The following is a 16,365-nucleotide window of genomic DNA, read 5'->3' as shown; positions in this document are numbered from 1 at the left end:
CTAGGCATATACCCAAAAAATGCTCTAATATACAACAAAGACATAACTTCCATCATCAGCTGAGCGACCCATTAAATATACGATCTACTAGATGAGCTAAGTACATACTGATGTAGATCTCTCTGTTTAATGTCAAATATACACAGAGTGAATACTAACAGCAAACAAGGCAGGACTACTGAGGGATTAAGGATTGAGAAAATATTATAGAACAACAATGTAAACCAAAATCTCAGGGTTCGTACTACCCAAAGACGCCATGTGGCCAGGGCTTTGGCTGCCTTGTGAACTGTGAAGGAAACAGGACACACAATGCGAAATAATAGGCATGAGGGATATATGAGGTGAGAGTATGGAAAACGATATAAAGAAATGTCCAGTAAAAAGTGTTCTAGCTTTCTTTAGTAACAGTGGTAAAGTAATTGTTGATGATGTGAAAAAAAATTGCTGCGACTAACAGTGGACATAGAGGAAGGCTGCAGTTTATTTGAGTTAATTTTATACCCAGCCACTTTGCTGAAGTTGTTTACTATCAGCTTTAGTAGTTCTCTGGTGGAGACTTTTGGGATCACTTAATATACTATCTCATATCATCTACTGCAAATAGTATTTTTGACTTCTTCTTTTCGATCTGTATCTATCCTTGACCTCCTTTGTTGTCTGATTGCTCTGTGCTAGAACTTCCAAGAACTATATTGAATAAGTAGGAGAGAGTGGCAGCCTTGTCCCAGTCCCTGATTTTAGTGGGATTGCTTCCAAGTTTCTCTCCATTTAGTTTAATGTTAGCAACTGGTTTGCTGTATATGGCTTTTACTATGTTTAGGTATGGGCCTTGAATTCTATTCTTTCCAGGACTTTTATCATGAAGGGGTGTTGAATTTTGTCAAATGCTTTCTCAGCATCTAATGAAATGATCATGTGGTTTTGTTCTTCCAGTTTGTTTATATAATGGATCAATGTTGATGGTTTTCCGATAAAACCATCCCTGCATGCCTAGGATGAAGCCTACTTGATCATGTGGATGATTGTTTTGATGTGCTCTTGGATTCGGTTTGCCAGAATTTTGTTGAGTATTTTTTCGTGTCGATGTTCATAAGGGAAATTGGTCTGAAGTTCTCTTTCTTTGTTGGGTCTTTATTGTGGTTTAGGTATAAGAGTAATTGTGGCTTCATAGAAGGAGTTTGGTAGTGCTCCATCTGTTTCAATTTTGTGGAATAGTTTGGATAATATTGGTATGAGGTCTTCTATGAAGGTCTGATAGAATTCTGCACTAAACCCGTCTGGACCTGGGCTCTTTTTGGTTGGGAGACCTTTAATGACTGCTTCTATTTCCTTAGGAGTTATGGGGTTGTTTAACTGGTTTATCTGTTCCTGATTTAACTTCGGTACCTGGTATCTGTCTAGGAAATTGTCCATTTTCTGCAGATTTTCAAGTTTTGTTGAATATAGGCTTTTATAGTAAGATCTGATGATTTTTTGAATTTCCTCTGAATCTGTAGTTATGTCTCCCTTTTCATTTCTGATTTTGTTAATTTGGACACGCTCTCTGTGTCCTCTCGTTAGTCTGGCTAAGGGTTTATCTATCTTGTTGATTTTCTCAAAGAACCAACTTTTGGTTCTGTTGATTCTTTCTATGGTTCTTTTTGTTTCTACTTGGTTGATTTCAGCTCTGAGTTTGATTATTTCCTGGCTTCTACTCCTCCTGGGTGTATTTGCTTCTTTTTGTTCTAGAGCTTTTACGTGTGCTGTCAAGCTGCTGACATATGCTCTTTCCTGTTTCTTTCTGCAGGCACTCAGCGCTATGAGTTTTCCTCTTAGCACAGCTTTCATTGTGTCCCATAAGTTTGGGTATGTTGTACCTTCATTTTCATTAAATTCTAAAAATTTTTTAATTTCTTTCTTTATTTCTTCCTTGACCAGGTTATCATTGAGTAGAACATTGTTCAATTTCCACGTATATGTGGGCATTCTTCCCTTATTGTTATTGAAGACCAGCTTTAGGCCGTGGTGGTCCGATCGCACGCATGGGATTATTTCTATCTTTCTGTACCTGTTGAGGCCCGTTTTTTGACCAATTATATGGTCAATTTTGGAGAAAGTACCATGAGGAGCTGAGAAGAAGGTATATCCTTTTGCATTAGGGTAGAACGTTGTATAAATATCCGTTAAGTCCATTTGGCTCATGACTTCTCTTAGTCTGTCTACGTCTCTGTTTAATTTCTGTTTCCATGATCTGTCCATTGATGAAAGTGGGGTGTTGAAAATCTCCTACTATTATTGTGTGAGGTGCAATGTGTGTTTTGAGCTTTAGTAAGGTTTCTTTTACGTATGTAGGTGCCCTTGTATTTGGGGCATAGATATTTAGGATTGAGAGTTCATCTTGGTGGATTTTTCCTTTGATGAATATAAAGTGTCCTTCCTTATCTTTTTGATGACTTTTAGTTGAAAATTGACTTTGTTTGATATTAGAATGGCTACTCCAGCTTGCTTCTTCCGACCATTTGCCTGGAAAGTTGTTTTCCAGCCTTTCACTCTGAGGTAGTGTCTGTCTTTGTCTCTGAGGTGTGTTTCCTGTAGGCAGCAGAATGCAGGGTCCTCATTGCATATCCAGTTTGTTAATCTATGTCTTTTTATTGGGGAGTTGAGGCCATTGATGTTGAGAGATATTAAGGAATAGTGATTATTGCTTCCTGTTATATTCATATTTGGATGTGTTATGTTTGTGTGCTTTTCTTCTCTTTGTTTTGTTGCCAAGACGATTAGTTTCTTGCCTCTTCTTGGGTATAGCTTGCCTTCTTATGTTGGGCTTTACCATTTATTATCCTTTGTAGTGCTGGATTTGTAGAAAGATATTGTGTAAATTTGGTTTTGTCATGGAATATCTTGGTTTCTCCATCTATGTTAATTGAGAGTTTTGCAGGATACAGTTAGCCTGGGCTGGCATTTGTGTTCTCTTAGGGTTTGTATGACATCAGTCCAGGATCTTCTGGCCTTCATAGTTTCTGGCGAAAAGTCTGGTGTGATTCTGATAGGTCTGCCTTTATATGTTATTGACCTTTTCCCTTACTGCTTTTAATATTCTTTCTTTATTTTGTGCGTTTGGTGTTTTGACTATTATGTGACGGGAGGTGTTTCTTTTTCTGGTCCAATCTATTTTGGAGTTCTGTAGGCTTTCTTGTATGCCTATGGGTATCTCTTTTTTAGGTTAGGGAAGTTTTCTTCTATGATTTTGTTGAAGATATTTACTGGTCCTTTGAGCTGGGAGTCTTCACTCTCTTCTATACCTATTATCCTTAGGTTTGATCTTCTCATTGAGTCCTGGATTTCCTGTATGTTTTGGACCAGTAGCTTTTCCATTTTACATTATCTTTGACAGTTGAGTCAATAATTTCTATGGAATCTTCTGCTCCTGAGATTCTCTCTTCCATCTCTTGTATTCTGTTGGTGAAGCTTGTATCTACAGCTCCTTGTCTCTTCTTTTGGTTTTCTATATCCAGGGTTGTTTCCATGTGTTCTTTCTTGATTGCTTCTATTTCCATTTTTAATTTCTTCAACTGTTTGATTGTGTTTTCCTGGAATTCTTTCAGGGATTTTTGTTTCTCCTCTCTATGGGCTTCTACTTGTTTATTTATGTTTTCCTGGAATTCTTTCAGGCATTTTTGCGATTCCTCTCTGTAGGCTTCTACTTGTTCTCAAGGGAGTTCTTCACGTCTTTCTTGAAGTCCTCCAGCATCATGGTCAAATATGATTTTGAATCTAGATCTTGCTTTTCTGGTGTGTTTGGATATTCCATGTTTGTTTTGATGGGAGAATTGGGCTCTGATGGTTTCATGTAGTCTTGGTTTCTGTTGCTTGGGTTCCTGCGCTTGCCTCTCGCCATCAAATTATCTCTAGTGTTACTTTGTTCTGCTATTTCTGACAGTGGCTAATCTGTCCTATAGGCCTGTGTGTCAGGAGTGCTGTAGACCTGTTTTCCTCTCTTTCAGTCAGTTATGGGGACAGAGTGTTCTGCTTTCGGGCGTGTAGTTTTTCCTCTCTACAGGTCTTCAGCTGTTCCTGTGGACCTGTGCCTTGAGTTCACCAGACAGGTCACTTGCAGCAGAAAAGTTGGTCTTACCTGTGGTCCCGAGGCTCAAGTTCTATCGCGGGGTGCTGCCCACGGGCTCTCCAAGGTGGCAGCAACCAGGAAGATCTGCGCTGCCCCTTCCGGGAGCCTCCGTGCACCAGGGTTCCAGATGGATTTTGGTGTTTTCTCTGGAATCAGTAATGTGTGCAGAGAGCAGTCTCTTCTGGTTTTTTTAGGTGTCTGCCTCTCTGAAGGTTTAGCTCTCCCTCCCTCCCCGGGATTTGGGTGCAGAGAACTGTTTATCCGGTCTGTTTCCTTCAGGTTCGGCGGTGCCTCAGGCAGGGCTCCTGCTGCTCCTGGGCCCTCCCACAGGAACCCAGAAGCCTTATACAGTTTCCTCTTGGGCCAGGGATGTGGGCAGGGGGGGCAGTGTTGGTGGTCTCTTCCGCTCTGCAGCCTCAGGAGTGCCCACCTGACCAGGCGGTGAGGTCTCTCTCCCACGGGGTCTGGGAGCAGAGAGCTGCTGCAGGCCGGGATCCGAGGGTGTGGGACTTCCGGTAAACACAGGACGTGCCCGGTCCTAGAGGAATTCTGCCTCTGTTTGTCCCGATTTCACCAGGCAAGTCACTTGCAGCAGATAAGTTAGTCTTACCTGTGGTCCCCAGGCTCAAGTTCGCTCTCGGGGTGCTGCCCACGGGCTCTCCGAGGTGGCAGCAACCAGGAAGATCTGCGCTGCCCCTTCTGGGAGCCTCCGTGCACCAGGGTTCCAGATGGATTTTGGTGTTTTCCTCTGGAATCAGTAATGTGTGCAGAGAGCAGTCTCTTCTGGTTTCGCAGGCGTGTCTGCCTCTCTGAAGGTTTAGCTCTCCCTCCCATGGGATTTGGGTGCAGAGAACTGTTTATCTGGTCTGTTTCCTTCAGGTTCCGGCGGTGTCTCAGGCAGGTGACCTGCCGCTCCTGGGCCCTCTCCCACCAGCACTCATTTCTTGATCCCATTTGATTTCCTTTTTTTTTGAGATAATTGCATTTCTTTCCTAAAGTTTATCAGTGTTTGTCCTTTTTCATGTCCATGACTAATGGCATGACCAAGCCTCAACTGGGATTGATCCTTCTTCCAAAGGCCCATGTATTTTACAAGTCTTGGTTTTTAGCTTAGCACTGTTGAGAGGTAGTGGATCCTGTATAAAAGGTAGGGACTATGGGGAAGGAAGCCTTCAGGTCACTGGGGTGTGCCCTTAAAGGTCTAATGTGACCTCAGCTTGCTCTACATGTTTTATATATGTGTACTTATTTTGAGCCAGAGAGTAGTGGTGCAAGCCTGCCTGGACTAAAACATTTAAAACTGAGCCACAGTAAACCCTCCTTCCTTGTAAGATTCTTCAGCGTTGGAAAACTTGGCCAACACAGTTAGTGAAGCTGAGTCCTTGTCTTTCTAGCAGTGACATTGCATGTATTTCCTCAGCCATCTTTTGATTCATTTGACAATTTCTCTAGAACCTACACCTATTTTCTACTCTCTGAAACTGAGGTTCACAACCCTGGCTTCATGATAGAATCTACTGTGTCTACAGTGTGTAGAACGTTGTAGTATGAGCGAGTAGCCGCAGGGAGTAGCCTGCCTAAAGACTTTTTATGTTCAGCATTGAAATACAATAATTAAACTAACCTTAAATCATTTCAGAGTGCATTGAGAATGGATATGTGAAGTTCGTGGTGATAAGTTTAAAAAATAACAGAGAACACCTACCTCTTATTGGAAAAGTTGGCCTTGCATGGAGAACTAATGTTTTTGATGGCTTTATTGAGGTAAAAACAAAAAATTATTTTTTCTTCAAGTAACTTTTTGTATGATTAAAAAAAGAAACTGTCGATGTATAGATATAACCCTACTTAAAAGTATTCTGGTTTCTGTAGCTCTCTAAATTCTTTTAGCAGAATGAGATTTTCAAGTGTTTAATCAGTATTTTGCCTTGGTTACGGTTCTACTGTGGTGAAGAGACACCATGACCAAGGCAAGTCTTGTAAAAGAAAGCTTTTAATTGGGGCTTATTTATAGTTCTAGAGGGTAAGTGCATGACCATCATGGCAGAAAGCAGACAGGCATGGTCTGTGTCTGTATCAGTGAGCAGTATCTCAGAGTATGCAGTCTGATTCCCAGGCAGCAGGCAGAGAGGGGCTGAGAGGAGACAGAGACAGAGAGACAGACAGACAGAGACAGAGAGAGACACACAGAGAGAGACAGAGAGACAGAGACAGAGAGAGACAGAGACAGAGAGAGAGAGAGAGAGAGAGAGAGAGAGAGAGAGAGAGAGAGAGGCACTAGGTCTGGTATAGGCTTTTGAAACCTCAGAACCCATACCCTGTTCACACCTCCTCCAACAAGGTCACACTTATGCCAACAGGGCCATACCTCCTAATCATTACCAACCAATTCTTCTCACTGGGGACCATCCAAGCTTCTGAGCCAATGGGGGCCATTCTCATTCATACCATATCAAATCTCTTTGCTCTCCATGGAAAGTATTGGAGTAGAGTGGGTAGGTGGACTACAGCAGTGTTTGAATAGCTCTCTCTGTACCCTGCGTTCCCTCACACAGTCAGTCTGTCCCATGGAGAGAGGGGGGAGCTGAACGTTGGCCTAGGCTAATAGCATTTGCTGGTAGCATTTTCACTCATTTGAAGGCTGTATGATTATTAAGTTCCTATTCCAATTCCTAGGACCTTCTTGAGCAGCTAAATAGAAGTAGCCATGTGGAGGAGAGAGTTGGTTTAGTGCTGGGAATTGTCAGGGGGGTGGTGGTGGGGGGAGAAGGTAGGAGAGATCTCCCATGGTTCCATGCTCCTGTGTGGTTATTTGTCTGTGTTACCCTGGGTTTTCTTTACTGAATGAGGTGAGTGGAATCTGGGAACCACAGGTGTGGCTGTACCCGAGAAACCTAAGGTACTGTGCTCATTTTGCCCTCACCCTAACCCTAACCCTAACCCTAACCCTGACATCTGAGCAGAGCTCTAATGACAGTGACCAAGACCAAGGGCTACGTTACTGTGGAGCCTGATCTTTTGAACCATTTGTGATTTGTTAGTTATCCTGGTATGGCCTTTTATTTTTTTATGTAGACTGAAATGACCATGAATTAAAAACACTTATTAAAATAAAACCTTAAGGTTAAAATTGGCCTTGCCAAGAAAGACAGAATATAAATATAACAAGCTTAAGGAGTCAGGATAATTTTAAAAGTTACTTTGTTTTGTTTTTTGTTCAGCACAAGATCAATGCAGGTATTTATTTCTCTCTGGATAAAAAAGGGAAGTGTAGTAATTATACCAAGAGACAAAGACTTATCCTAGCTCTCGTATTAAAACCAATATCTCTCCTGGAATTGTGTTTAAGGAAGACTTAACTCTAAAGAGTCCTTTAGCAACAGGGTTGCTGGTGACTTCCACAGCATTTCTCACAGACTATAGCCTGGGGCAATGTTCTTGTAAGTTGCTCTATCTAAAGGCAGGATTCTGAGTCATTGAAGTAGGGAGTGGATGACCTGTTCTGGGCAGTTTCTCCAATAGTACCTTTTCTCACAAGTAAAGAGTTTGTTGTCTCCTGAGTTGGAGGGTGGGTGGATCTGCATATGTACTTATGCATGGAGCTGGATTTATATATCACGACTAACTTATCCTTTGAGTTCCCAAAGAAAGTGCCTAAGTGTTAGATACCATGTTCCATTTATCTAGCTCAGGGATTTCCCTCCAGGAATTGCACCACCCTAAACATAGGAAACAGTAAAAATACAGTTTAAGAAATTGGCTTTTGGGCTGGAGAGATGGCTCAGTGGTTAAGAGCGCTGACTGTTCTTCCAGAGGTCCTGAGTTCAAATCCCAGCAACCACATGGTGGCTCACAACCATCTGTAATGAGATCTGATGCCCTCTTCTGGTGTGCCTGAAGGCAACTACAGTGTACGCGTATATAATAAATAAATCTTTAAAAAGAAAAAGAAATTGGCTTTCAGGGACTTAGCCTCCATTTTGTTTGGAGGATAGGCATAAAGTAGAATAGGGTTTTAGCTGCATATGCTTACTCATGCCACTGGAATAACTGAGGCAGGAGGATTACAACCAGTAAAGGCTAGCCTGGGCAATAGAGTAAGTCCCTGTCTGAAGAAAAAAAGATAATTCCTAATCATATATGCCTATAGAAATTAGAAATAGAAATACATTCCATGCCTGGGGATTGTAGACACAGTCTTCTAACGACAAGGCATGAAGGAAAGGCAAAAGAAGACATATAAGAAAAGGGTTGCAAAAGGAAATCCATCAGTCAAGAGAGTCTAATAGGAGTAGAGACAGACAGATTAGGAAGTGTGTACTGTGAGTCACACTGAACACTGCAGTAAGGCTACTGGACATAGGACATGGCTGGCCCACACCACTGCACAAGAAGCAGAGTGAGTGACCACAGAGCACTGTCCTCAGCTACGACAGCATCTGTGAAGTATATGATGGTATGACCTCCTGTTGAGCATCTACCACAGAGGTTGCTCACCACTGCAGCATTACCAGGCCAGTAAGTATTAGCTCCTTTTACTCCCAAGCTCTAGGAGACCAGTATTTCCTCATGGGAATAGAAGCCCAGACCATTAAGTTACTTCAAAGAAAGCCGTGCAACAAAGCATTACTTTGTTCTTTTAACAGAATCAGATTTGGGTGACACACTTTATCAGCATTAAAGAGATGTTTTAGACATTAGACGGCTGTGTCTACAGGTCCCAGGCAGAGAAACTGTCTTGTATTTCTATTTTAGTAATCATATGTGACTTTTTTTTCAGACAGGGTCTTTCTCTGTAGCCTAGGCTTAGGAATCTACGTGGAGCTTGACATTAGTTTGACTTTAATCCAGACCAGGCAGGATTAGTGGTGGGCTGCAGGTAGATGGTTAGGACGAGAGGAACAAGGATGACTCTAGGCTTCAGACACAGCTGACACTCAGTGCCACTCCAGGGCCCAAGGAGCAGTTCTAGGCAGTTCTTCTGGGATGATCTTAGGTCTGAATAAGTCACTCCAAATTTGCTTGTCCTCTAGGTCATCCAAGGTGTTGAGTAAGACCTTGGGTATTAAATTCCTGAACCTTGAAGGAGGTTCAGCCTGGAGGTACACTTTGTAAGTCATGGACACCTAGAATATTATTTCATTTGTGGATGTAGACAAATTCCATCTAGGGAGTGAGTAATTATATATAGTAAAACCAATGCTTTGGGTCAAGCTGTGAGGACCACTAGTAGTAGGGTCTGGTGGAAGTTGTGGGTGGTTCTGGAAGCACTGGGAGGGTAGCATTTGTAACAAAGAATGATAAACAGTGCTCAACCTGCCAAGGTGGGGGAGACCTAACACATATTCAGAGTGTTTAGAGACCTTAGGGCGAGGCTGGGTCGGAGTGGGTTGAAATGCATGTGGGAGACAAGGCTCTGGACAAAGGGAGGATAGAAAGTTCTGCCTGCTAAGTGAAGAGAGAACCAGGTCTCTCTCTCTCTCTCTCTCTCTCTCTCTCTCTCTCTCTCTCTCTCTCTCTCTCCCTCTCTCTCTCCCACCTTCTTTCCCTCCCCTCCCTCCCCAGCTCTCCGGAGCTCTTCCATTCTCATTCCCTCCCTCTGATCTTTTCTCTCTCTCTTCCTCTCCTTCTCCTCCTCCTCCTCCTTCTCCTCCCCCTTCCCCTCCTCCTCTCTCTCCAAGAGTTGCATGAGTATGTTGGAAAGTTAATGGTGGTCGAGAGAGAGGTTAGGTCAGAGACTACTTCCTTGTTGGTATGCTGGCTCTACCCCATGTGACAGACAGAGCACACATAGCACAGACTGGAAGTGAGGGCTGGCTCTACCCCATGTGACAGACAGAGCACACATAGCACAGACTGGAAGTGAGGGCTGGCTCTACCCCATGTGACAGACAGAGCACACATAGCACAGACTGGAAGTGAGGGCTGGCTCTACCCCATGTGACAGGCAGAGCACACATAGCACAGACTGGAAGTGAGGGCTGGCTCTACCCCATGTGACAGACAGAGCACACATAGCACAGACTGGAAGTGAGGGCTGGCTCTACCCCATGTGACAGAGCACACATAGCACAGACTGGAAGTGAGGGCTGGCTCTACCCCATGTGACAGAGCACACATAGCACAGACTGGAAGTGAGGGCTGGCTCTACCCCATGTGACAGACAGAGCACACATAGCACAGACTGGAAGTGAGGGCTGGCTCTACCCCATGTGACAGACAGAGCACACATAGCACAGACTGGAAGTGAGGGCTGGCTCTACCCCCATGTGACAGACAGAGCACATAGCACAGACATGGAAGTGAGGGGCTGGCTCTACCCCATGTGACAGGCAGAGCACACATAGCACAGACTGGAAGTGAGGCCTGGCTCTACCCCATGTGACAGACAGAGCACACATAGCACAGACTGGAAGTGAGGGCTGGCTCTACCCCATGTGACAGACAGAGCACACATAGCACAGACTGGAAGTGAGGAGCTGGCGAGCACACACCTCTGTGTTTGCTGTTGGAAATGGATGTGCTCTTCTCATACTTCTCTGAGAAGAGTACATGAGTGTAGGAGCACCCTATGAGGAAGCAAAGGCAGTCTTGGGAGTAGTTGAGGTATGCCATTCGGGGAGGGTGCCCCACAGTGCACATCAGACTCAAAAGACTTGAAAGCATGGTTGTGGCTACCTGGGGATAGCTCCCTGTGTGACTCTGCTACCTTGCTGGGCACTCAGATCCAGACACACATGAGACCCCCTCTGCTCATGCAAAGCTGTGTGTGGGTAGATCTGGAACCAGGTGAGATACAGTATTGATGAAGAGGTCAGTCCGGTGAAGAACAGAGTAGCAGAAGTGACTGAGATGAGGCCTGAGGAGAGTTGGGTTGGTAGGTCAGGGGTCATGGGCCATGACACTCTCCCTACACACACACACACACACACACACACACACACACACACACACTTGTTATCTAAGCAGAATCTACTAATGTAGTGCTTATGTCTACAGTGTGTAATTTCCTTTAACACATAGGATGCACTAGTAGTGAAGGCTTGTGATAAAATTATGGTGAATCTGTGTCTAGTACACTGAGAAGTAGTAGTTGAGTGAGGAGGAAGGTGAAGAGACAAGTTAGAAAGCAGGGCCCACATGTTGAATGTGGAAGTGTGGCGTGCTGTGCTGGAGGTAAAAGTGTAGGAATGAGTAATAGAGGTGAGGTTGAAGAATAAATAGCTCATAGGAGTTGAGTAGCCCATGATTGAGGGTCAATGTCATTGGGTCCCTGGGATCCTTAGGTGGTTGGGTCACTCAGGAGATGGGGTAAGGAGGAGGAGAGGAGAGAGAGAGAGAGAGAGAGAGAGAGAGGATGGTGAACCTAGTATCTGTAGTAGTGTATAGCAGGAGGATGGTGTATAGCAGAGAAAACCATGAGCAAGGTGGGAGAGCTGGAAATTTAGACTCAGGGAACAGGTTGACAAGAATGGAAGGCAACAGTCTGTACCACATTGAGAAGCTGCTATCCAGGGCAGGCAGGGTGACACCCTCTTGGAAACAAGGACAAAGAACTCTCTCCTTTGTGGAAGATCAGTTGCCCCAAACTTCTGCTACACACTGACAGCACCTTGGTCATATGCAAGGGTGAGGATGACTGCTGAGAAGACCTGGTAAGGACTGACTGAGTAGCTGTGGGATAAAGCTTAGGTCCTGTGATATGCAGGAGAGCTCTGGCTTTGGAACTGGGAACCACATGCAGCATTTCCAGTCTGCTTGACAGTTACACTTCCTGTGGAGGTGAGCATTGATCCTGACACCTGTGAATCTTAATTACAGAGTTGCTTTGTAGTGGATGTGACCCTTCTGGATGAGCACAGGAAGCCCTTTTGGTGTGTGAGTTCTCCAGTATGCATGAGATCTCCTGCCTACCCCTCCGATGGTCCTAGTTTCCTGGGGAACACTTACTATGTCGACTACATGGACAAAGAAGGAGGAGTGCACGCAGAGCTAGTGTGGATCGAAGAGACTGAAGAGTACTTCATTGTCAGCCTGGTCCTTTACCTCAGTGTAGCAAAAATAAACCATTGGTTTGGGACAAAATACTGAGTTTTAGCAGTAGGGAACAAAGTCTTGTTACTAGTAAGTTGTTTGTTTTTTACATCTTTGTTTTTATTGAAAGTTAAAATAAAGCATATATACATGGCAGTCTGTCTGGTGCCTTCTTATTTCCCATACAAATTATGGTTTGTGACTACAGTGTTTAGAGGATTAAACTTTTGATAGAGCGTGCCCCAGTGCAGAGCCATATAAGACAAAAAGAAACAGAAATACTTGGCAGTCTTCCTAACTAAGCACATGGTCATGTGGTCTGTGTGGATGTGTACACAGTAAGTGGAGGGAGCAAGCATGACTTCAGAACGGGGCCCGACTTAGGAGATGCTAAGGAGCAGCTGTGGAAGGTGAGGCAGGGCCTTAGATAAGACCCAGTCTTTCCAGTATTCCTTTCCTGATTCTATGTGTTGGCATATGGTGGGTCTGAGCGAAGGGCAAATAGGGTATCTTTGGCATACTTTTGCAAACAAAAATACATAATTATTCCAAGATGAAAGGTTAACAGTAAAAACTAACATTGTGTCACTGTCTCCCTCATGTCCTCTGACCTAGGATGACTTTGTCTGCTTGCCTTGACTGTGGGTTTTCCACTAGAGCCTTGTTCTTTGCCATCAGTGGCTGGCCAGGGCTGTGCTGAGACATAGCTACCAGCTTGCCACATCATGGCACTGGGGCAGTGCCCTGAAATGAGTATTACATGAGAGTATTGGAGACACCTGAGTATCCATGTGATGGGGGCGGTCTTCTATGGGCTTTCAGCTTCTTCATTAGATGGTGTCTGCCCCTTAGGAGTCTGGGGTGTGCAAGAGAAGGTCTCATGAAAGGAGTGGAGAGGCATTTGCTGTGGAAACCTGGGTTTTTGGAAGGGAGTAGCGTGTCCAGATAGACTTGTACTGTACTCATTAGAGCAGAAGCCCTTGGGTATTTTGCTTTGTTTTCTACATTGAATATGAAATGTATTTATTCTAGTTATATTACATGTGAGTATATTTATAGGAATATAAATGCTCATATTCTTATTAAATATGTGTGTACACGTACATAATATATATAATATACATATGTACACATATATAAATAAAAGATTATATATATATTTCCTCTAAACTTTTCTGCCCCTATTTAGCCAAAGCGAACTCTTTGGCACACTTGCTTGTTTGCACCAGATGTTGGCGTCTTTGATGTTAGAATGTTGTGTAGAACCCTCTCTCAGTGCTGACTAGAACCTCAGAGCTAATTAGTGTCTCTCTCTCTCTCTCTCTCTCTCTCTCTCTCTCTCCACACATATGTGTGTATACATGCACACACAGAACAACAAATGTCCAGAGACATGTGAATATTATATATATTGAAATTAAATTTTCATATACATGAAACAAAGCATTTCCTAATCAGATTCCTTCATCAAGAAGAGAGACCCTTGTTTGCAAAGCAAGAGGATTGATTATGGTGGGGCATCTTGGATATAGGGAGTGCCACAAAGCATGCTCATTAAGTTGAATCAACTCAAGGAAAGTAACAGGTGCAGATTCTTAATTGTTCCGTTGGCAAAGAAAACAAGTGTGAGCTCCATCACAGAGAAGCATATCCATCCCTACTGGGGGATGAAAGGTGTTTCATGTGAGCTCTGATGCAAAGTACTGCCTTTCTGGAAGTCAAGTCAAAGATCTGATGACCTTTTGCTGAGAGATTTATATGAGCAACGTGATAGTTGCCTCATTTTTAACAAGCTCTGCCTGTAAACCTGATTTCAAGCATTCCAGAAGCAAATTGTTCAAGTGGAAAAGTCTTTGTGAAGTGTTTCCTTGATGCTTGCAAAGCATTTGTGTCCTGGACAAGCTATTCTGGAGACAATATTGCATTTTGGTATTGGGATACCATCGTTTTGGTCTTCAGCCTGGTGGCGATCCTGTTTTGGCTTCTGTGACTTTTGGGAATACTTGGATTTCCTTAGCGGCAGTAGATGTGACATCCTGCTGTTGGACAGCTGCGAGCTGCAGAGATCTCAGGCAGAAAGGCATTTGGGACCACTCAGCAGGACTCACCGGTAGGGTTAGGCCAGAGGAAGGAAGGACTAGTGGCCTTAGGGGGCTGAGGGAATGAAATGCCAAGAACAGTGGACCTTGTGTTTACCATGGCTGAAGCGCAGAGCTAGGCTGAGGCTGGTCAGGGGCAAAACAGGTTGAAGGCACAGGAATTGGTGAGCACCCACATCTGTCAGGTCCAGAGTTCAGATGGGTAGCACAGTGGTCCTTTCATTCTGGAAGAGGAGAATGCATGGCCAGGGAAATGTGCACATGTTGCAGAGGTACCTGTGGGGCCAGTGTAGAGATTGTGTGGTGATGACATGTCCTTGACCATCCAGGCTTGGCTCACCTCTTCTTTGCCTCTCTGGCTTTTAGGTAATTATGAAAAACAACTTAGACATTTTCCAAAGGCCAATGTGTTTACTGCTTGACACATATGCTTGCCACAGTGAAATGAGACACACTCATCTCTATGAGGGACATTATGAAAAGTGCTCTCAGAAGTAAGGTAAAGCACAGGTTATTCCCCACAAGGTTGGCTGGGGAGAGAATGGAAAATTCACCATGAACTAATAGTAGCTTTCTGTTTTAATAATTTTACTTACAGCTTTAAAGATTCTTTGTAAATCTTATACGTAGATGGTATAATAATGACATTTCAACGTGAGCTGAGCTGAGAAGTTAAATACCTGGAGGAGAGCCCATCTGGTGGCAAGAGCCAAGCATCTGCCCAATCCAGAAGCCTAGGCCTACCCCCTAAACACTACTTCTGGTCTGCTCTGGGTGATATCTGTCATGGGCATTTACTTCAGGAGGAACTAGACATATGTAGGTTATTTAGCAGAGCGTTAAGAGTGTTGTAAACCTAATTGAGCAAACTTGTTCAAATGATTGTGTTGCATAAAACTAGTGTACACTAACACAGCTGCCAATATCCAAGTCAGGTGACAGCCTGAGGGAACTGTCTGAATGCTACGTTTCCCTCTGGGCAAGAAGGAATAGACAGAGTAGACCCTCAGAACAGACACGTGATTGTGGCAAAGGTGAATGACTTTTAAATAGATGGGATGGGTTTACTTAGAGCAATATCTGGAAGGAAGGATACTTACTTTGTGCCATGCCCAAAGACATGTAGACTATGGACCCAAATGTGTAAAGCCAAGCAAGAAAGCAGTAAGGTGACAAAGTGGACAGCCTCTAACTCTGCACTGAAAGGACAAGTTGGCTGAATAAAAGGTAACATAAAAGCTGGGGAGATGGCTCAGTCAGTGGGCCAAGTGCTTGCTGCCCAATCATGACCTGAGGTTAGATTCCTAGAGCCCATGTAAAGGTTGAATGTCATGGCATAGCCTGTGACTCCAGAGCTGGAGGAGGCATCAGGGACAGGAAGAACCTTTGGATTGGTGGCCAGGAAATGCAATTAAAACCACAGCAAAGTACCCTCTGTGTAACAGCATCAATGTATACAGTAAATTAATACAGTGGCTGTTTTTCTTATTCCTAGCTAGTTCCCCAATAACAACACAAACCAAGACTTATTTCAACTTAAAAGTACAATAACTAGGCCTTATCATTCTATTTGAATCCTATTCGAATCTGCTAACGAATCTGGCGCCCTCCCAACTCCAACTCAAGAATCACTGGGACTCTTGTGTTGGCCTCACTCTCTGGGCTTCCGGTGTGTTCTGCATTGATGGCTCTCTGGACCCTTTCCTCATGCCTACATCTCTTTTCCTCTTTCTCTCCCTCCTTCCCTGGTTGGCAGAAATCATGCCCTACTTCCTCTATTGCCTAGTTATTGATTTTTCCAGCTTTTATTGATGAGGCAAAGAATAAGTGATGAGCATTGTTAACAGAAACTTGATACAGGAGATCCTCAATGGAGGCATTACAATGCCATGCCCAGACTGATACCAGATAGTAGGATAGAGAAATCAGCACTTGAATAATACACTTTACACAGTGCACAGTAACATTATGCCTACACCCCTGCACTCTAGGGTGCATGGAATCAAAAGAACAAGACAGGTAGGTGTTGGTGGGATGTGGAGAAATTAGGATGCTATTGGTAGGAATGTGAAATTGGGCAGCCACTAGGACAAAGAGCACTGAAGTTCCTAAAATTGTTGAAAA

At 43.8% G+C, this 16,365-nt stretch overlaps 1 protein-coding gene across 4 annotated transcripts in view; it reads left to right on the top strand.

Annotated features, from left to right (window-relative positions):
• Fbxo15 (F-box protein 15) overlaps positions 1-16,365 on the top strand; it is a 228,638-nt gene that overhangs the window by 47,924 nt on the left and 164,349 nt on the right. For 2 of the 4 annotated variants that reach the window (XR_004385882.1, XR_004385883.1), the window contains exon 8: positions 5,748-5,872. The exons of 1 other annotated variant lie outside the window; for it this stretch is intronic. Coding sequence is in view for 1 of the 3 variants with exons in the window: in XM_032885716.1 (XP_032741607.1) it covers positions 5,748-5,872; positions 11,930-12,199 (395 nt within the window). In the remaining 2 variants the exon portion in view is untranslated. Of the gene's footprint in view, positions 1-5,747; positions 5,873-11,929; positions 13,184-16,365 lie in introns of those variants that run through there. One more of the 4 variants, XM_032885716.1, reaches the window with a different exon arrangement.

This window comes from Rattus rattus, chromosome 15 (genome assembly GCF_011064425.1).
Source record: "Rattus rattus isolate New Zealand chromosome 15, Rrattus_CSIRO_v1, whole genome shotgun sequence".
Taxonomy (NCBI): domain Eukaryota; kingdom Metazoa; phylum Chordata; class Mammalia; order Rodentia; family Muridae; genus Rattus; species Rattus rattus.
The sequence above is the reverse complement of the archived record's forward strand: the minus strand, read 5'-3'. Positions and strand labels throughout refer to the sequence as shown.